This window comes from Pristis pectinata, chromosome 4 (genome assembly GCF_009764475.1).
Source record: "Pristis pectinata isolate sPriPec2 chromosome 4, sPriPec2.1.pri, whole genome shotgun sequence".
NCBI classification, from domain to species: domain Eukaryota; kingdom Metazoa; phylum Chordata; class Chondrichthyes; order Rhinopristiformes; family Pristidae; genus Pristis; species Pristis pectinata.
Window position 1 is genome coordinate 91,370,286 of NC_067408.1, and position 23,357 is coordinate 91,393,642.

The following is a 23,357-nucleotide window of genomic DNA, read 5'->3' on the forward strand; positions in this document are numbered from 1 at the left end:
TACGGGGCTGCTCTAAAGATACTCAGCTGAACATTTCTGCCTGCAGTGTACCACCAAGATTTGTCATTATGGATATAGCATGCTGCTATTGAAATTCTGCTGAATATTTATATTCACATGTTAATCGAGGTGAAGCCTTGTAAAAAATGTGATGAACACTCAAATTATCCATGAAATGGAAGTACAGACTAATCTTAATAGAAATACTCTAATAAAATACAAATGTTATCTCCAAATGTGATCAAATAAAGAAGGCACCAAGGGGTACTACAGCCTCCTACTTACTCAACATTGTAGATATTCTTTGATGTCTTTGCCAAGACCTTGATAGCTTTATAAATTTTCAATTTTTTGGCTAATTATAATTTGTCTTTGGCCAGAAGGTCCATCTGGCTGGAGAATTGGTATTAAAATTTTACATAAAAGATGGAGTGTTGGATGTAAAAGCATCATATTAGCTTTGCATAATTTCAGTATGAAGCAATGCAGATGAAACAACTAAGGTAATTTAATTCACATTGAAAACAATTGCTAAAGGGAGAGATAAAAAGAAATCGCACCATGTTTATTTAACTTGGTAGCATTTACTGGTTAGAAGTTTTGAAGAAAAGAATGTCCTGTATTATACAGTGACATTCATAACCTGAGGATATTTCCAAGCACCTTAAAGCTAATGAAGTACTTCTGAAGCTTAGCCACTGTTATAATATAGGAAACACCATAATCAGCTTGTATAAGCACTCCATCCCAACCCCTGCCTTGATAGTGATCAATTAATTAGTTTTGTGATGTTTCCCATAGGATGAAAAATTGTCCAGAATATTAGGAATAATTCCTTTCTCCACGTTGAAATAGTGTAATGGGATCTTTGTCTCCACTTGAGAAATGGAGCCACAGTTTAACACTTCATTTGAAAAAAACTTATTACCTAGAGTACAGCATTCCTCAAACACTGCATTAGAGAACTAAGTTAGATATAGGTGTTTAAGTTTCTGATGTAGTATGAGGTCAATTCTGGAATATATTTAATCTAAATTTATATCATACGATGCCCATTATGATTCTGAAAAAATATCCATTCTTAATAGCCCTGAACACATAAATTTAATGCTTTTAATTTCACTTTTATTATGTATAAAAATTGCTTCCTCCACACAGTCTAGAGGCTCATTCCTGTTTTAAAGAACTTTATTGGGATTGGTATTGGTATTGGTTTATTATCATCACTTGTACGGAGGTACAGTGAAAAGCTTGTCTTACAAACCAATCGTACAGGTCAATTCATTACACAGTGCAGTTACATTGAGTTAGTACAGAGTGCATTGAGGTAGTACAGGTAAAAACAATGACAGTACAGAGTAAAGTGTCACAGCTACAGAGAAAGCGCAGTGCAATAAGGTGCGAGGTCACAACAAGGTAGATCGTGAGGTCATAGTCCATCTCATTGTGTAAGGGAACTGTTCAATAAATAGTCTTATCACAGTGGGGTAGAAGCTGTCCTTAAGTCTGGTGGTACGTGCCCTCAGGCTCCTGTATCTTCTACCCGACGGAAGAGGAGAGAAGAGAGAATGTCCCCGGTGGGTGGGGTCTTTGATTATGCTGGCTGCTTCACCAAGACAGCGAGAGGTAAAGACAGAGTCCAAGGAGGGGAGCCAGAACTCTTTGCAGTTTCTTGTGGTCCTGGGCAGAGCAGTTGCCGTACCAAGCCATGATACATCCAGATAGGATGTTTTCTATGGTGCATCTGTAAAAGTTGGTGAGAGTCAAAGGGGACAAACCAAATTTCTTTAGCCTCCTGAGGAAGTAGAGGCGCTGGTGAACTTCCTTGGCCATGGCTTCTTCGTGATTTGACCAGGACAGGCTGTTGCTGATGTTCACTCCCAGGAACTTGAAGCTCTCAACCCTCTCGACCTCAGCACCACTGATGTAGACAGGTGCATGTACACCGCCCCCTTTCCTGAAGTTAATGACCAGCTCTTTTGTTTTGTTGACATTGCGGACAAGGTTGTCGTCATGACACAATTCCACTAAGCTCTCTATCTCCTTCCTGTACTCCAACTCATCACTGTTTGAGATATGGCCCACAACGGTGGTATGATCTACAAACTTGTAGATGGAGTTAGAGCAGAATCTGGCCACACAGTCATGAGTGTATAGGGAGTAGAGTAGAGGGCTGAGGACGCAGCCTTGTGGGGCACCAGTATTGAGAATAATCGTGCCGGAGCTATTGCTGCCTATCCTCACTGATTGCGGTCTGTTTATTAGAAAGTCAAGGATCCAGTTACAGAGGGAGGTGTTGAGTCCTAGGTCTCGGAGTTTGGCGACAAGCTTTGTTACGGACTCAGTGAAAGTCCCTTTAAGATAGAGAGTGTGTGTGTATGTGTGTGTGGGGCGTGCTTACGTCAATAGAAGATAAAGGACGTAATGACGTTGTTGAAGTCAGAAGAAGAAGAAGAGAGAGAGAGAAGGGAGAGAGACACCAGCCTGCTTGTTTTCTCTATCGATGGATGAGAAACAATAACTGTGTTTGCCACTGAAATCCATGTATGGAAAAGTTGGAAGTAATCCGGTGGAGTTCACTTTGTTGCTGACCTGTAGAAGGAAACAGGTATTTGTATGTGGACGACCACGGTTCGGATGCTTTTCGGGGTGAGGAAGTCACTACCGAGTAAACACTGAAGTGTCGTTTTGGTTCCATCGTGGAACATTTGGATTTCGTATGTACTCTCTCTATGTTTTTCTACATCTACACTTATCTTCAGACAACGGTGGTTGTTGAAGAAGCCCTTGCTCATGTTTCACCTTATGGCTTGCGGAACTGAACTTTAAGAACCATTCAGGAACTGGGAGTTTTGGACTTTGTCACACACACACACACGACGAGTTTAGTTTTGGGGTTAACGTTCGAGGTTTAACATTTTTGAATTCTAACATACTAACATTTTAACTTTTATTTTACGTATTATCATAAGTAGTGATTAATAAAATAGTTTTTAACACTAAATCATGCTCAGTGTGTTTCTTTTGTTGCTGGTTTGTGACAGCTTACTTGGCATTATTGTATTGAAGGCAGAGCTGTAGTCAATAAACAATAGTCTAACGTAGTTGTCTTTACATTATGAAGCAGAAATGGACTGCAAACAATGACTAACATGATTTCAGCTTGTCAATTATTTTTGATTTTCCCATGACAATTGTAGGAGATCTTTAAAGTAAACTTGAAATTTGTAAAAAGATATAGGAAGATGACTGATAGACAAGGATAATTTGCATTTTGTCTCTATAGCTACCATTCCTTCACAATGTTCAGATTCACTGGAAGAATATTTAAACTCTTTGAAAATATTGGGGTAGGTACTGTGTTGAAGAAGTTAGATTGAATTGTAGATCATCATGAGTTCTCCCAAGTATTGGATGAAGGATTTTGTGTCAGATAGGAGATTGAGTGATATATCAATTTCACAATGGGTTGCATATATATGTGGTATTCATATCCTTGGACGTGGAGTTCTAATATGACCTTGACATGAATCCTTTTTGTAATAAATTTATATTAACGACTTTTTCAATAACTTATGATGTGATAAGTATGCCTATAGAGCATTATTATTTCTAATATAATGTAATTCAGTTCAGGGATCTGCTGAGTGAGTAAAATCCCTTCAGCAAAAAATAAATATTAAATGATTGACCACTTTTACCATAAAAAGATATAAACCAGTGCAGAATACATTAATTTTGACCATATACTGATTCTGCATAAACTTTCAAAAATGTCAAAAGCTGCTAAAAACACCCTTGAGGAGAATGTTGCCAGACTGTCTGAGTAAAATTGCACTAGCAGAATTCTCTTCCTTCTTCAAAAGTATATCCTTTCATCAATACAAAATGGCACTATTGTGCACAATGGAATTTTGGGTATAGTAAAGGTTATGACATACATTTTCCAAAGCAATACAATTTTAGTATGTCTTATTCAAGAATGGTGGAATTTCAGCTTTCATGGAAAAACATGCCATATTCCCAAAATACCAGTAAAATTCCTGAAATCCAGTGTAATTAAAAAAAAGGAATTTACTGTATCCAGTCACATTGAAATAGAAGCATTAGTCACAAGCTTTAAAGGTTTAATTTTCAGCTGTGCCACGTGTTTTGAGCTGTTTGGTTTTTTGGCTTGTGCTAACTTCTTTCAAGAACTTTATCAAGATATTTGCCTTTGAATTAATCTACCACAAGTCAAGAACTGATGATATTACAGAATGGTAACTTCACACGAGGAGAGAATTCAGCCTGTTGAATTCATACCTGCTCTTTCGAACAGCAATTCAGAGAGTCCTTTCCCTTTCCCTTTCCTTTCAGATGCTTATCCAATGCCTATTTGAACTCTACAGTTCAATCTGTCTCCACGCCTTCCCTTGGTAGTGTATTCCAGACCCCTAACCGCATGCTGCAGAATTCTTCCCCCCCACCCCCCATCACTTTTGGCTCCTTTGTTAATCAACTTCTCTTTACCTACTCTGATTTTAAGTACTGCTATCAGATCCACTTGCAACTTTGTCTGTTTTAACAACACAAGAAAGAGGAAGAGTATACCATTTGCTCCCTCATGCCTGCTCTGCCATGGATGCATGATCTTGACCTTAATGTCACTTTCCCACACTAATCTCATATTCTTTGATTCTCATAATATATAAAAAGTTACCATTCACCCTTGAATATATTCAGCGACTGAGTCTCCACTAAGGAAGTGAATTAAAAAGATCATTTACTCTCTTGGTAAAGAAATTTCATCTCAACTCTTTCCTGAATGGTTGATCCTTTATTTGAGACAATGACCCCTGGTTGTAGACAGCCCAGCCAAAGGAAGCCTCATTACGTCTTCTACCCTGTCAAGCCCAGTAAGGACAATCCCAGTTTCATCATTCTGTCCACATAACTAAAGTCCTTCATCCTGCAATCATTTTAGTACATCTCTTATCACCCTCTCTCAAGCTTTACATCTTTTCTAAAGTGTGACACTAGTATTGGACATAATCCGTACTCCACTTGTGGCTAAGCCAGCATTTTATAAAGGTTCATCATGACTTCCTTTCTCTTGTACTCTTTGCCTCCATATATAAAGCCAAGGAAAGTGTATTCCTTTTTCAAATATTTTCTGAATATGCCTGTCACTTTCAATCCACATACACCCCCAGATCTCAAATAAGAACAGAAGCATGCAGGAAACAGTTAAGCAGCATTTGTGGACAGAGAAAATAAAGTTAATGTTTCAGATTAAAAACCCTTCATTAGAACAAGAAAAGTGAAAAAACAAGTTAGTTTTAAGTTGCAGAGAGGCTGGGGAGGGAATGATAGAACAAAGAGAAAATTTCTGATAGGTTGAGGCCAGAGCTGCCCAGGTGATCAAGTGTTTGTGGAGCCATCTAATAATTAAATTAATGAGAGCTGTTAAGAGAGCAAACAAACAGGCAAGTTAAACGTGTGAAATAGATCAGAGTTATTGCTCAAACCCAAAACCAGAAGGAGGGGAGGGGAGGGGAGGGGAGGGGAGGGGAGGGGAGGGGAGGGGTGGGGAGGGGTGGGGTGGCTGAAAATACCCTGCAGATCAGGCATTGTCTGTGGAGAGGGAAATGCTAACCTTATAGGTGGATAACCGAACAGCAGAACTGACCAATTCTGAGACAAACTGATAAAGTGAGTCATCTGAATTGTTGAATTTGATATGGAATCCTAAAGGCTGCAATGTGCCCAGGCAGAAGATGAGACTGTTCCACATTGAAACAGTGTAGGAGGCCACGGACAGATAAATCAGAGAGGGAGTGGAGACACAAGAGATTGCAGATGCAGGAATCTGCGGCAACAAACAATCTGCTGAAGGGACTCAGCGGGTCAAGCAGCATCTGTGGAAGAAAAGGAACTGTCAACATTTCGGGTCGAAACCCTGATGCAATTCCTTCATCGACAATTTCTTTCCTCCCACAGATGCTGCTCGACCCACTGAGTTCCTCCAGCAGATTGTTTGTTGCTCCGGAGAGGGAGTGGGATGGAGAATTCAAGGCAACTCAAAAGACCGAAGTCGTTCCTGCAGACTGAAAGGAAGCGTTCTGCAAAGAGTTCACCCAATCTGCGTTTTGTTTTGCAATATGAGCACTGGATGTTGTACACAGGTTTGTAAGAAGTGCAAGTGAATTGCTGCTTTATCTGGATGGACTGTTTGATCTCTGGATGCTATGAAGGGAAGAGGTAAAAGGACACGTGATAAATCTATGGTTTGATGGGAAAGTGCCATGAGAAGTGGTTGGTGATGATGGAAAAGCAAACCAGGACAAAGGTTACAGTCTCGTTGGATTGCTGAAAGGGGAGAGGAGCAGCATATGTGGCTGGTGGTGGAATACTGCTGAAGGTGGTGGAAATTGCAATTAAATGTTGGGGCTGGTGGGGTAGAAGGCAGGACATGGCCAGCCTTTTCTTGCTCTGGTGTGGAGGAGAGGAGGTGAGAACAGCGGTGCAGGAAATAGATGAGAACGTTGTTCTGTCAGGTATGGTGGAGGGGGGATCAGGGTTAAGGGAAAAAAAGATTTCATTTGCACCTCCAGGGAAAGTCTCATCATTAGACCAGATACAATGGACATAGGAATATGAGAGGAATGGAGTTCCCACAGGAAGAAGGGTAGGAGGAAGCACAATTAAAATAGTTGTGGATATCAGTGGTCTTGTAATGGATATTAGTCGTTAACCTATGCCTTGAGTTGGAGACAGAGAAATATAGAAAGAGAAGGCAAGAATCAGAATTGACCACGTGAAAGTGAGGACAGCGAAAGAAATGAAATTGTCAAGTTCTGCATGAGTGGGGAGAACAGCAGCAGTACGTGTGTGTGGCTCCAGCTTCCAGCGTCTGCAGTCTCTTGCCTCTACCGTTGTCATCAATTCTATGTGGCACTTTCAAAATTCATACATCAATCGTACACGCAATCGTATTTTCTTTATTGAACCTCCCTGTTACTTTATCAAACATTTCTGTCAAGTTAGACATGTAGGAACTTCTATTCATTTACTGTACACAACGTACCCACATTATCATATACATAATTTACGTAACGCGTAATTTGTGGTTACCAGCCCACAAAATGCATCTTTTTCATTTACTTATCAATCCACAATATTGGACGTTACATGAAAAATGAATATAATCATAATGTGTTACAGGATAGATGGAGCCCGAGGGATCTATGTTCTTTAGAAGAACTATTGGCTTTGTTGGGTTCTCGAAAACTCTCGGCAGTTCAGACAGTATCTATGGAGACAAGAAGTAACATTTGTGAGGAATCTTCGGTGGGGACCACATTGCAGTCATCTCTTCAGCCATGATGCGTCTCCTGCGAGTGTTTCCCGGTGTTTTCTGCTTTAGGTTCTAGTTTCCAGCAGCACCGGTTCAACTTATGTCTATGGCGTTTCCTTGCCTTTTATTCACCATTCAAATACATTTGTTATGTCTTCTCTGAAGAGTTTCTGCTGTGCCACAACTGGCAGTCTGCAACCTGATCCGCAGCGAAAGGCTATTCCGTCTGACTGTGATCCTGGAGCACCACCGCTTCAGCCTGGGAGAGTTTCCAACAAAGCCGAGCGCACCCGCGGACCTGGATGCCGAGGGGGCGGCGGGCATGCGCAGAAGCGCGGAGCGGGTTGGATGGCGAGGGAGGAGGGGGCGGGCCAGAATCACAGGCCCCACCCCTCACTGCCGCTGCGCCGAGCAGCGCAGGCGCAGTGCGATCGTACCTGAGCTACCTCCATGAGCGCGGACGGTCGGCGGGTTGTGGGCCGCCGGCTCGGTGTTGGTCGCCCGGCGGCGATCCTGAGGTGGTCCCAGCGTTGTTGAGCTACGTGGGCGGCGGGAGTTGTGCATTCGGCGGATGTGAAGTACTGAGAGAGACTGATTTCCTCGGCTGACATCAGGCCTCCCATCGCCCGGCGGTTGGAGCGGGATGTCGAGCCCGGCGCTGTTGCCGCTGTCGAGTCGCCGGCTGGCGGCTCTGAGCCCCGGCTCGTCCGTCTCCTTTTACCCGCATCACAGAGCCACCCTGCGGCTATCGGAGAAATTCATCCTCCTGCTCATCCTCAGCGCCTTCATCACCCTGTGCTTCGGGGCCATCTTCTTCCTTCCCGACTCCTCCAAGCACAGGCGCTTCGATCTGGGGCTGCAGGACGTGCTCATCCCGCACATCGAGCAGGGCAGGTCGGCGGGACGGGACGGCAGCGCCGGACCACAAGGCGGCGGCGGAGTTATGGTGCATGGAGGCGGGGAGGAGCATCGGCACCGACACAGGTACTGGGGCTGGCGCAAGAGGCCGGGCCTGAGGGGTAGTGGGACTCCTCCGGCTGCACTTCTGTCTTTAATTGGATTTCGGCTGAACAAAGGGGTTATCACATTTGCAAACCAGTGTCAGGACTGTTCTATTCATTTTACATGGGGGTCCACATTAAGAGCGGACGGCAGGTTTGAAACGGGAAGGGACGGAAATACGAGGATTTAATCTCTTTGGTGAAAAGTTGAAGTGATTCTAAGTAGAAGACGCGTATTTAACTTGTTATTGAGCGAGTTAATTAATGCAGGACTGAGCTTTGCACAACCACTCAGTCACACGCACTCACACCCTTCACGTGTTGTTCAAACTGTCACTATTGGAATAAATGTCAAGGGTGACCTGATTGATCGACGAATGACCTAGTTTGCATGCACGTCGACAGAGGTGAGAGTTTCAGGCCATGATCTCGTATGTGCTCGATCTGGAATGCAAATCGTTAAAGTAAAACTGTAATCTTTATTTTTCCCCTTATTAGTCATTGGCACAGGAGGAGTTAATTCGCCCCATTGTCTCGATACCTGCCCAAAATAATACTTCAAGTTGATCACACTTCCCAGTTCTTGGTCTGTTGATTCGTTTGTGATTGCCATCTTCAAGATATTTCGGTACTACATGTTTAAAATGTAAACTGAGGATTTCAAAATTATGTCAGAATGTGCCTCATTGGCACTTGCTGCATGGTATTGTTGACAATTTCATGCTAAAAAGGTACAGCAGGGGAAAAAGGATTGGAAGATGCGCTGTTGGGGGTGTTGAAATAAATTGGAGAAAAAAAGCTGGTGTAGTGCAAGCACGTTGATACACGGTTGGATGGTTATTTCTTTTGCTGTACCTTCTATCACAAATAAACAGAACTAGACAGCTTTTTTTTATTACTTGGGAAAGGTCAAATTATTCAGATTGGTACCCGTTGTACCTGGTTACCTACACTAAAAGTTGCTGACTCCCTTTCTGGAGAAAAGCCAAAAGTGTGTGTTGGTTATTTTTCCACACAAGTGACTATAAAATCAAGATGTATTGAAGTTCAGAAAGTCTGTTTGTAGAGTAATTCTTTTCTCAGTTGTCTTGAGATCCCATTTATTGTGTGCTTTAAATATTTTGCTGTTTGCTGATGGTATGACCTCGGATTTATGCTTGGATAAAGAAATTTGTGGAATTTGACTTTTGTGGTATTTAATGCTTGGCAAGTGTCAGTTTTAAGAATGGGAATCACATTCTGATTTGCAACAAATTTTGTTTGGCAGTCTTAAATTAATACTGTTGTAGTCTAAAAATGCTTTGTAAAATGTGTCCTGATCCTAAATGCCTTTCTTAATCTTCATCTAAAGATGGTTTACCAACATGTTAAGTATTATTATGGTTGACACTGGCTGATTGATACTGCATTTCATGGATTTATTTTATAGTTTTAATAATTAGGATAATTTATTTGGAAAGTACAATTTACCAGAAAATCTGATCATGTTATCGTTTGTTTTTATTTTGCTTCCGTTTTCTTTCTTTCTTTGATTTGTTTTAAGATATTGCTATTTCATGGCCTCCTCCAGAATTGATCTTTTGAATACCCATTTTAAATTATTCATACATTGTTATTGAAAAATATACTTAATGAACTATTTAATTTGCTACCTGCCTTTTTTTTTGTTGGCCATTCTGAGCTACTGTAAATGAAAGTCATTAATTTTCTGTATCTGCGTTGTGCTTGAGGGTTTGGGGGAAGAGGTATGGTTGCATGCATGAGACAAGATTTTGTGAAGATGGTTAAGTGAGGGCTTTCATGTTTGACTTTTTTGTTCTCTTCCTGTGGAAGGACACCTGCTGTCTTAGTCCTTCTGAAACGTGTAGGGAATAAAGCGGAATGTGAAAACTAATCTGCCTTCCTAATGCACGTCACTTTTTCCTCATTGTTCCAATATGCAGCGTTATTCTTCCAACTCAGTTATAACTGTATGCAAGCATTGGCTTTCCATCTTATTAATGGCAAAAAAAATTGTGAATCTGTTCTATTAATAGTTGCTTTAATGATCCATCATTTATAGAAGGTGTATAAAATAATTCTCCAAAAGCATGTCATTTGCCTCAGAGTTGGTGTTAGTACTACAATTTGAACCATTTATGACAGCCCCAGTTCTTCATTTTCCATTTCAATTTTGCTTTTCTAATGTAAGTTTTGTTTGAAATGCTATTGTCTGCCTCACTAGCTATTTTCAGTTAAGCATTCCATAATTTATACTACTATCAATTGTGTTTATTCTTGCAATATATGTATATATTATATATACATTCCCTGCTGCTAATTTACTTATTGGAGACAAAAATCTTATATAGGTTTTCTGTCCTTAAAACCTTTCACAATCTAGAAGATACCTATTGGATCTAATTTTAACTTCTGTTTCAGTAATAAAAATTTGGATGCTTTAATTTCTTCCTTGTGACTTGTTAAGTATTTATATTTTGTTTTTCATGACTGGCTTTCCCAAAGTTTTTCACAGCTACTTTGGTTTTAATATTTTTATACAGAGAATTACAAAATTATTTTTCGTGTTTTAAGCAATAAAATGGATACCGATTAGCATGCTTTAATGACGTTGGTTGTTAAATGTGGGCCAAGACACCAGAAAGGACTTGCATCAGAAAACTTGGTTTTATTTCAGCTTTTTAAAAAATGCTGATTAAAATAATCTGACAATTTAGCATTTTATTGGTATTGTGCTGGAGTTCATTCAGTTTATGTGCTTAACTTTTGTCCTTTTCCTTGACACACTATTTTGTAATGGAAAGGCGTGAGTTCAACTAATGGGTTGGGCAAAGCCAATTATTAGCTGTCATTCACGATATATACGTCTAGGATTGTCCATTATGTATTTTTTAAAGCTCTAACTTTCTGTGCTGGTTTTCTGTGCTGCCCTCCTGCACTTCTCTGGTCTGTTAAATGTAATAATTTCCTTTATTAATTTTGTATTCAGTGTATATGATCCAGAGTCCCTATTCTATTTTGATATGGAGGTGTAAGAAATAGGGCACTGTAAAGCAGGGGTGGTGCAATGGTGCAGCAGCTCCAGCAGCCAGGTTTGATTCTGACTTCCAGTGATGTCTGAGCAGAGTATGCACATTCTCCCTGTGACTGAAAGGGCTTCGCCTGGGAACTCCTGTTTCCTCCCACATTCCAAATATGGGCTGTTATGTGGGTTAATTGGCTACTGTAAATTTCTCTGACTGTAGGTGAGTGGTGGGAGCATAAAAGGGAGGTGTTAATGCGCGTGTTAGAGAAAATAGGTTGCAGGAAAATAAGTAATGAAATGTGACTAATGGGATTGTTCTGAGACCTAGTATAGACTCTAGGCTGATTGGTCTCCTGTGTCATAAGAAAATAACAATTGACATCTTGAATTTACTCTTGCCATTCAGTAAGATCCTACCTGCACTTTTACATTAATTTCTTTTTTCCAATCCCGAATCCCTTGATTCCTTTACTGTCAGAAATGTATTGATCGTGGTCTTGAATGTACTTAGTAACTGTGCGTTCTCAGCCTTGGGCAGAGAATTCCAAAGGATGGCAACTTCCTGAAAATATTTCTCCTGATTCTTTCTTCCTAAGTCCACTAGTTCATGACTTTCCAGCCAGGGAAAACAGCTTCTTCTCTATCAAGTTCTCTAACAATTATATGTTTCATTCGTGTTACCTTTTGTTCTCATTCAAATATAGACTCGTTCTACTTTACCTATCCTCGTACTAAATCTATCCAGTCAAATTTTCTTGGAATCTCTCAAGACAACTATATCCTTCATTTGATAAAGTGAGCAAAATTGCACATAGTACTCCAGATACAGGTATCTACAGATATGTAGAGCCCAACATAATTGAAGCAGTTTTTCCTTGCTCTGCAATTCCTTTGCAATGGAAACTTTTGGACTATTTGCCTTTCTTATTGCTTGCTGTCTACCTGCATATTAACTATGTAATTTAAAGCTTTGAATACCAACCTTTCATTGGCTGTCAGTTTTTTAATAATGTTCTGATTTTTCCATTCTTCATGCCAAAGTAGATAATTTCATGCTTCCAATATCAGTAATGCCTGGATTCTCAACATGTGTGGTTAAGTTTGGGATTTCAGTTTGATAGGCTGAATGCTGGTAATTTCAAAGGGAGCCTGCAAGGTATGGAGCTAAGTTTTCAACGTCAATATCTCAAACTTGTTCTTCCTCCACACTAGTGCAACCTTGCTCTTCAGGCGTAACACTTCTGGTATTTTCCGCTTAACACTTCACTGCATTCGGCATGCACTCCTACATTCTAGCTTGTATTTTATCTATCATCTAATTTGAAACCTGTAGACCTTGTGTCAATTCCAAACCTAAAATGTGGGGGAAGTAGCATAGACCGACCCTCTGCAGTTGTTTAAAATCTTCTCAATGAATTTAAGTGTGCAGATAGGTTGATGCAAATTATTGCATCTTCTTTTAATTAACTGTATCACTTTGAGAAACAGGAGATAGCCCTTTTACACCTTCAATTTGAACAAGTATTGTATTTTAAGAAAAAGATGGATGGAGCAAAAGAAAAGACATTTGAAAGAAGTGGATAGAATTGCTGCTATTTTTGTTGACTCATTTGTTTTCCTGTTCTGTCTTTATTTATCTTGAAAATGTCATTTTTTAAGATTCATTTTCTCAGGACATGGGGATCACTGACAAGGCCAGCATTTTTTTTGACCATCTGTAACTACTTGTGTGAGGGTGATTGTTAGCTGCCTGCTTGAACTGTTATAATCGTTCTGCAAAGCTACTCACATAATGCTGTTGATTCCCTTACTGATTTTTTAAAAAAATCTATCTTTCTCAGCTTTCAATATATTCAAGGATTATGCCACCATACCTTTCTGGTGCAAGGAAGTCCAAAGGCTGTTAACCACTTGAGAGAAGAAATTCTTCCTCTCTTGATCGTAATTGGGTCTTCCCTTATTCTGTGGCTATACTCTTTGAACCTACACTCTCCCATGAGGGGAAAGATTTTCCCAGCATTTACTCTGCTAGGGCCCCTATGAATCTTATTAATTCTCATTTTACTAAACTCTAGAGTATGGACTTAAACTGTCACCTTTTCCTCATTGGACAATCCCTCCATACATCGGGACAACCTTGTGATCCTTATCTGAAATGTCTTCAGTGACATTTCCTCAAATAAGGGGACCAAAACTTTAGATGCGGCCTCTCTAGTGCTTTGCGCAATTGTAGGAAGACTCTTCTATTTCTGTACTGCAAAGTCAGAATTTCATTAGCTTTCCTGATTAGCTGCTGCACTTGAATGCTAGCCTTTTGTTTCATGTAAAAATCCCTTTGTGCTGCAGCTTTCTTCAGTCTTCATTTAAATCTATTTTATCATTTCATTGCAAAGTGAATGGCCACTCACTTTCTCACATTATATTTGCCCACTTTTTGCCTGCTCACTTTACCTCACTGTAAATTGTTTGTATCCTTCTGACAGCTTGCCTACCCCCTGCTTTCGTATCATCTCCAAATTTGATTAAAGTACATTTGTTTCCTTGCTCCCATGTCATTAAAATATATTGAAAGAGTAAAAGAGCTATTTAACTAACTGCTTTTAAAGAGGAAAGTATTAGCGCAGAGACACGGCTGCAGATGCTGGAATCTGGAGCGAAGAACAAGCTGCTTTAAGAACTCGGGGTCAGGCAGCATCTATGGACTGTCAAAGGGATAGATGATATTTTGGTTTGAGACCCTGCATCAGGATTCTTATTAGCATAGGCCATGGGAGTTAGGGAAGGTCAGTTTGTATAGGATTGAACGAGGCTGTGATTTAATTTAAAGTGAAAATCTGGAGAATAGGAAGCCAGCCAATGTTGTTAAGAGCCTGCTGTGCAGAATAATTTGTGTTGTCAACAAATTTAACACAAGTTGATTTGTACCCATCATAATTAACATCTTATAATCCATATTATGATTTCTGATGTTCAACTGTTTCTGTTAAAGTGACTCAGTTATAACTATGTAAAGGATTAGAGATGGTGGTGGGGGCAGATGCCTTTTAAGTGTTGTAATTGTGTTTGGACAGGTACTTGCAAAAGATGAACATAGAGGGATATGGCCTATTCCGGGCAGATGAAGTTAGCATAGATAGGCATCATGGTTGGCATTGACGAGGTGAGCCCAAAGGGCCCATTTCTGTGCTGTACATTTCTTTAATTAGATCCTTGACCAAGTCTTGCTTGCTTCACCTGTATTTACTTGGAATAACACATTTTGTATGAAGGATATGTTCTGTTTGGTAGCCTACAAAAATGCAATAAATTTTCACAATATTCAGTAGGAGATGTTTTTTTTATTTAATAAAGAGTAAGAGTTTAGTTTTTAAAAAAGGCAATCAAGTTCTTAATAGATCAGTTGTTAAAGGGTTGTATTCCATTGATGTTTACCCAAGCATAAAATATGCTTTTGAGCTGGATACACAACAACGTTTTCTTTAGAAGATGAGAAATGCATCTCGCCTCACTTGAGAACCAATTTCTATCTCTTTTTTAGTGCTGGGACCCTTGCTGTTTGTTATGCACATAAACAATTTGGATATGGTTATAGGAGGCATGATTAGTAAATTTGTAGATGACACAAAAATTGGTAGTGTTGTTGATAATAAGGAGGTTAGTTGTTAGCTGCAGAATGGTATTGATCTGTTGGTAAGATGGGCAGAGCAGTGAGAGATAGAATTTAATCCTGATAAGTGGAAGGTGATACACTTTGGGAAGATTAATAACAGTAGGACATACTCTGTGAATGGCAGGGCCCTAGGGAGTACTGAGGAAGAGGGGAACTCCATGTACGACTCCAGTGATTCCCTGAAGCTTGCGGCAGAGGGAGATAAGGTGGTGAAGTCAAACAAGATACTTGCCTTTATGAGCTGGGCAAAAAAAAAAGAACAGGAAGGTTATGGTACAGCAATATAAAATACTGGTTAGTTTGTGTTCCGTTCTGGTCACCACACTAAAGGAAGGATGTGATTGCAGTGGAGGGGATGCAGATGAGATCTGCTAGTGTGTTACCTTGGATAGAGCATTTCAGTTATGAGGTGAGACTTGTTAGATTGGGTTTGTTATCCTGAGGGGTGATCTGAAAGAAGTTTATAAGATTATGAAGGGCATTGATAGGGTAGATAGTAAATAAAAACCTTTTTTAAAAACAAAAGATTTAGGGTTAGGGGATTGAGAGGGGATCTGAAGAAGAACTTTTCCACCGAGGGCATGGAATCTGGAATGTACTATCTAAGTGGGTGGTGGTGGCAGGAACTCTCGGTACATAAGTATCTAGAAGAGCATTTAAATTGTCAATGCATGCAAGGCTGCAGACCGAGTGCTGGTAAATGGGATTAATATGGATAGGTACTTGACTGTCAGCATGAGTGTGGTGGGCTGAAGGGTCTGTGTCTGTGTTATTTGACTCTGATTCTATTCTTCATTTAGTGCCCTATATTCAATGATGTCCTAAATTTGTTCAATTTACCTGAAATTACAGATTTCTTAATTCCTTCCCACAATCACTCCCATTCATTCCAACAAATATTGGGTCTGTCTTGATCTTTTTTCAGTGTTGAGTGTTTGCTTTAAATGAAACTAATTTTCTTCATTTTATTTTTATTCAGTTGGGTTCTAATCAACACTTTATGAAGGTTATTTAAAATGTACTTTAAAGCCTGGAGGCTTTGCACGTGCATACTGCATTCTCCTCCAAAAATTTAGTAACATATTTAACTTCTGTGACCTGAGCTTAAATGTACTTCTTTGATTTATCCTTTGGCTGTTTGTTATTGTGAGAAGAACTTGACATTCACTGCCTTTGCCAAACTCCTGAATTTTCTTTTAGGAACGTCCAATCAGTTTTTGTTTTATTTAATACTGTAAATCAATGCAAAGTTCTGGATCAACAAACATATGGGCTGAACAGGATCCTTGAAAGTTGGAATATGGACTTAATTCCATAAATAAGAAACATTGAAGCATTCATAAGTAATAAAGCCACAAGAGAGTTATGCAAATTCCATGTTTGATTTGGTGCAAATTCTATGCTGAAAATCCAAAATCTAATAATGCTGCAGTGTAGTATTAATGTTGTCATGTTTTTAAAGGCTGCTTTCATTTTTCCCCACATGGATTTGATAAACACATTTAACAATATGGTGAAGAGTTACGGAAAATAAAAATTAAGCTAGTCTTGGAAAGGCTGTAAACAGTTAAAAGACAATGCTCTTTAACCTGAACATTTTGGATTCTGGTCGGACCACAATAATGGATTTGAAGTTTCTCCCAAAAAAAATGCTTCCATTTTCTCAGGTTGAAATTATTCTTCATAAAAGTCCATTGCATATCAAATAATTGTTATGATTCCAATTATGAATATACATTCCTGACTTCAATTTTGTATCTAAGCATTTGTTGTTTTGCCTATTACTAATAGGGATGCAAAGAAGCCCTTTCTGAAGTTCAAATAAATTATATTTTAAATATTAAATTATTTAATCTTTGAACCACTGTAATAGAGAGATTCTACCTTTTAAAAATACAGTTTTGAAGTTATCTTTTGCAATTCTAGAGATTGGGAACTGTGTGGGACAGTAATCCCAGTTGTCTGAGGTAAGAAAATTTTGAAAAACTATTGTCCATGGTATTAAATAAAATGCTGATGGTATGTATCTTTATCATGTTTGAAAACTTACTAACACAACATTAAATATCCAAATCCTTGCCTTTCTCATTGCTTTTCCGAGTACAACCTTTTTGTGTTCATTGAAGCAAAGGTAGATTATATACAAATATAGTTAGCATTTGACATTTATGTTTCAGATTTTTAATTCTGTTTCTGAACTTTACTTGATATCATAGGAATTGATACTTGATAATTTACTTGATATAAATTCCTATGACACCAAGTAAAGTTCAAGTGCTCATTGCTCTAATTGTCCTGTAAAATGGAAGTCACTGGTTGAAATTAGGGTTGGGTGGCAGATCTTGAGGCCCTGTTCTTTGAATTCTTTAAGTCTTTTGACCTCTCATCAAAAGCCTTTGAACTGTTTTTAAATGTTTCAAATAAACGAGTAAATTTATTATTATTTCTAAAAATTATTGAGAAAGAGCATGTACTAGTGGAAATGAAAGTAAAATAAAAATAAACACAGCCGTATTTCCCGTTTTTAATCAAGCTTGGATTCTGACTTCTACGTTGCAATGCCTATTCATGAATATCTCAAGGAGGATATTGCTGATAGTTTTCCGTGGAACCAGTGGCCAAAGACAAGTATGTTTCAGCCCATTAATGTACATTTGTGTGGGTTCAAGTCTAATTACTTAATGTGCATGCAATTATCTGTTGCACCCTTTGTGTAGGGTGGGGGTGGGGGTAAGAGGAATATGATCAATATAATTGTTAAGAATCAGGGCATGAAATTAAATGTCCTTACCTTTGGCAGATAGATACTCCATTTCTAAAATTTGGAAGGTAGAAAATGTGATGGAAGAGAGCTTTGTATTTTTAAATCTTTCACTGTTTGACTTGCTTTTGCATTGTTGAAGCGGGAATTGAAATGAAAGAATTGAAACCTTCACTATTATTATGTTAAATTTTACATGTTAAAGCTTTATATTTGCAGTGCTAACCATAGAGTAGCAATTTATGTTATTCACTACAGTTACATTATATACTCTTAAATTTTCCAATAAACTTCTAATCATCCTACCAATAGACAAATAACAACTGACTTACAAAAGTATGTGATGTTGTAAAAATTAGAAAAGCAATTTGCATTGCCTGGCAGCAGCTTGCTCATTTCTGCATTTAACTGTGCATGTGCAGTTGCTTCAAATTACAATATGATTTATTCTTCAGTAGCAACAGGAGCCAGTGGCCTCTGATTCTGTGCCATTGGTTTTGTGCTTTTTTTTAAACATTGCTGAGATGAAAGATGTGAATGAATTACCAATTCTGTGCTTACATTTTGGTTTAAAAAGAAGAATTTGTCAAGAACCTATTTGATTTAGAACCAAAAAGAACTCGTCCCACAAAAATGTGTTGCGGCTTTGTCAATTAAAAAAATCAAAAATGATTTGATAGATCTTTGTAAAATGAGGACATTAAGGGTTACATGACTAAGAAGTGTAGGATAGTATGATGGAGATAAACTGTGGTCTTATTGAATGCTGAATCAGGCTCAAGGACTGAATGGCCTTCATATGCCTCCATATTTTTAAGAAGTGAGTCCTTGTGTAACAGTTTCATACTAGTATTGCCTTTCTGACCTCAAAGAAACCTGCACACACAGATTCATTGGCTCCAAGGCACATATTATCCCTTTGCCAATGGCAGCTGCTATCAGCTGACTTTTGTCAGGGTGCTACAATGTTGTCATCAAGCTGGCTGAGCACCCAATATGAATGAAGAATTGTGACAGCTGCTAAGTAAAAAGTGCTTTTTTTTAAAAAAGTTTTCCATCAACCATAATGACTATTGAAATATACTTATTAATGTGGAATACAACATAACATTAATGTTATTTTTTTTACATTTATTCTGAGGAAATGGGTCTCCACAGATACAAAATGACCTTTGGGCAGATTGTTCTGCACTGGTTAAGCCTTGGTATGCTGCACTAAACTTGTATACCTCATTTACAAGGTATAATGTTCAGTGATATAAAACCATCTGGGCTGTTGGTCCTTGTGAACCTTGGATATTTTAATGACACTGCTTCTCATACTTGTACTCTCCACTCAGGCAATTTTACTGGGTGTCTGCTCCTAGGGCAATCGTATAAATTTACACTACACTGCCACTTAAGGCCAATGTATCTTTATTCAGATATGGTGACCAAAACTGAATTTAATACTAAATGTGAGCTTGTATACAATAGCAGCAAGACCTATTAACTTTTGTACTCTAAATCCCTTGTGATAAAGGACCTTAAAGTATTTGCCTCCTTATTTACTTTCTGAGCAACCCAGATTCCTCCATATACCATGCATCATTCCTCACATTATAAAAATAGTCAAGTCAAATGAAGTCGAGTTTTTTGTCATATGCACAAACACGCATTAAATAATCTGTTTTCTGTGAATTTTTCCACTTGCTTAGCCTGCTATTACATCTTTGCAGACTTTGTGTTCTCCTCGCAGCTCACTTTCCAATTCAGCATTATATCATAGAGTCACAGAGAGATACAGCATGGAAACAGGCCCTCAGCCCACCAGGTCCATGCCAATTATCAACCATCCATTTACACTCATCCTATATTAATCCCAATCATTTGCAGATGAGGATATGTTATGCACTTTTTATCATAAATTGTTGATTTTAATTTGTGAAAAGCTGAGGACTTAATTACTGAACTTGTGCTACCCCCCCCCCCCCCACACAGTTTGCCAATCTGAAAATGACTTGTTTATTTTCTCCCCTTGTTTTGTACTTTTAATTGTTTATTCGTGCTTATCTACCTACAACCCCTTGAGCCCATTATGTAACAATGTTTTGATGTGTCCTATGAAACTGGATTTGGAATCCTAGATGTGTACACACGTTCCTTTCTCTAGTTTTGCACTCAAAAAGAAATCACCTTGCATTTTTAACCTTCATATAACTATTATCTCTTTCTAATTATAATGATTTCTGTGCTTTGTTATACATCCACAACAGTGTACTCCAGCATTTTTACAACTGAAAATCAAAAATCTGCATATGTTGGAAATCTGAAATTTATCCGGAATATGCTGGAAACACTCAGCAGGTCAGGCAGCATCTGTGGAAAGGGACATGCAATTAACAAGTCTTCATTTTTCCCAGTTCTGATGAAGGGATGTAAACCTGAAATGTTAAATGTGTTTCCCTTTCTGCAAATGCTGCCTGGCCTGACTTTATCCAGTATTTATTCATGTTTATCTTGATCTTATTTTTTTAATAACTGATGCCATTCTAAGTTATCTATAGTTTTTAGTTTTTTTTCTTAAATTGTGGTATTGCTTAGCAGCCTTCCAATCTCTTGGACTGTTCCACGGTGTTTGGAAGATCATTGCTGATGCCTCCACTGTCTCTTCAGCCACATCTTTGTTTACTGAAATGTAGACTATTGTATCCAGGGTTTTGGTTCTAATTCCTCTTTTCTCCAGTATTTTATCGTCAATTATATTAATGATCTGTAAGTTCTTTGGTGTTTTTAGATCCTTGATCCCTCCATTTCTGCTATGCAGTGAAGATGGATGCAAAATATTTGTTTAATGCATTGGCCATTTCTTTATTCCTCGTTATAATTTCTCTTACTATGGGATCCTTATTTAATTCTGCTACTTTCCCTTCATACATAGTTTTGAAACTCTTACAGCTTTGTTTTATTTCTTACTAATTTATGGTCATAATCAGTGCTTTCTATCCTTGTCTTTTTATTTTGGTTTCTTGTTGCAGCTTTTGGAAGCCGAGTCCTCAGGATTACTGCTTGCCCTGGCAACATTATAAACCTGTTTTAGTCTAATAATCCATTTAACCACCTCTATTAGCTATGGATCACTCCTTATTGAATTTTTATTTTTCAATAAAATGCACAGTAGTTGAAAATTTTTAAATACTTCGTTTTCATTTGTTTATCTTATGGGAAACCTTTTCATCTAATTTCCTAATCTGCCTTGCCCAATGCACCACTGACACCTGGATTATAGGTTTTATATAAATTCAAGGCTGAAATTTCAAATGAAGGGTCTGCAATATTCATGTTGTGATCAGTTTTCTCTAGCAGATTTCTTAGCTCAATATAGAAATTAATATCTATTAAATCTTATCAGTTTAGACAAGGCAAGTTCTAAATTAGCCGTTTTCATGACGAGTATTTTCTGGCAAATTGATTTCCTGGTGTGTTCTGTAGGAAGATGAAAGTTGTATATTAAATAAGTTTTCATTTTCCATTAATACTATGTTGCTATTGTTGGAAATTGGGGGAGGGGGAGGGAAGTAGGCCTGTAAACAAATCCAGCTAACATTTTTTCACATCATTTCTTTCTCCACCCATATTGATTCTGTTCTTCTGACCTATACAAGCCGGTGAAGCAACCTTCAGATCTCTATTTGTTATTCCACAGTCTCTCTCATAATTCTGCCCATTGCAATATGATGCACTGGAGCTAATACAATCCCTATTAATAATCTTTAAATCCACCATTAAAGATGTAGCTATATTGAAGAATAATCCCAGCTGCACACTTCTGACCCTTTTCAGCAGCACTTTCCTCCTGATCATGCCTTCCTTTATGTAACTTCTATTTATTTTTTCCAATATCTTTTTTTTTTACCTGCTGTTTTTCTGATAGTCTTGATTCACTTTGTCGTCTTATTCTGATTTTTGGATATAAATTGCTCTCTTTAATTGCACTTTTACAGAAGAATCATTAGATTTTGGCCAGATATGTTCTCTTTCTAATGCATCAAAAAGTAGACTTGTGAACCTATATTGTCCTCTGTCAGATCTTTAGTTTTTGTTGTAGACTTCCAATTTTTCTTTTCTCTCTGGAAAAATTTAGTGTTGGTTGAAATGTAGAATTTTATTAATGGCATAAACAAAGCTGATTATTTAGCTTTTTAGACTCTGTTCTTTTTCAACCATTAAACTTTTCTTCCCTCTTATAGTTCTTCTTGCAAAGGAAGCATAAGCATACCTTTTGGTTAGAAATTGTGTCAAAAAAAGTTCTATTCAAATGATGAACTTAAAATTATCTGAATGATTCTTAAATTTGCTCATCCTGAGTTAATTTCCTTATTTGTTTTCTGGGAATTGGGTTATGCTTTCCCCATGCTCTTGCCATATGTTGCCTGATACTTCTATTTGCCTTGCCAGCTATGATTTAAGCATGTTATTATCCAATTAATTGATTGTTGACGAGCAGATCTTACCCCACCCTTTCCTTTTTCAATATCTTTATTGGCATTAGTTGTATTTGAAAAAGAAAATGCTTTCACGATCTATCTCTTATGATGCCAGGAGTTGTATTCTGAAAATCAATGATTGCTTGAGACTTGAGTGCAGTAAATGTTCTTTATTAATCAAGGAAATTCCTTGGTATTCTGATATTATGAAGTGATTTATTGGGGGAATATCACTAGCAAGGCTAGCCTTTATTGCTCATCTCTAATTGCTATTGAAAAGCTGGTGGCGAGCCACTTTCTTAATGTGCTGCATTCCTTCTGGTGAAGCCACTCCTGCAGTGCTGTTGGGTAGGGAATTCCGGGATTTAGACATTGTGATGATGCAGGAGCTCTGGCACATTTTTCAAATTAGGATGGTGATTTTAGAGTGAAATTTGCAAGTAATAGTGTTTCCTGAAGTCTTTATCCATTTTAGTGGTAGAGGTCATGGATTTAGGACTGTTACCAGAATAAGAATAAAATGTACGTTGCTTTACTGGATGCAGAATGTCATCTTGAAAGCATTTTTTTTTACCAAGTAAATACATTGTGAATATGAAACAAGTAACTCCATTTAATTAATTTGTATTTTGTCCTGAATTAATCAAAATTAGTTTTTAATCAAATGTAGTCTTAATCTTTGCCTCACTCTTGCCTCATGAGTCATTACATCATGGGTTCAGACACAATTTCAGAGAATTAATCAGATCTATTTTATTGTTGTTGTGTGCTGCAATATCTGAAGTACGGTTTCTGCTCTCCTGTTAGATACAAAATTCTCTGTGACACTATTTTGAGGAATAGCAGGGAAATGTATTCTGGGCAATATTAATCTTTTCAGTGAACATCACTAAAACTGGTCAGTTATCTCGTTGTTTGTAAGATTTCACTGTGCTCAAATTAGTTACTGCATCATCCTTCATAGACTTAGTAACTTATTTCAAACAAAAAGTGATTCAATAATAGGAGTTGAATTTTTGTTCCAGTTCAGAGTTGCTTTATTTTTGGTTTTCACTAATGTCTGGAAAAATTGAGTACTTTTAGTTACAGGTCATC

The 23,357-nt window shown here is 38.1% G+C and overlaps 1 protein-coding gene across 1 annotated transcript in view; it reads left to right on the forward strand.

The window, feature by feature from the left end:
- Positions 1-7,036: 7,036 nt before the first annotated feature.
- man1a2 (mannosidase, alpha, class 1A, member 2) overlaps positions 7,037-23,357 on the forward strand; it is a 96,611-nt gene continuing 80,290 nt past the window's right edge. The window contains 1 exon segment of the mRNA XM_052014404.1: positions 7,037-8,323. Within this exon segment, the coding sequence (XP_051870364.1) occupies positions 7,983-8,323 (341 nt within the window). The 5' untranslated portion in view covers positions 7,037-7,982.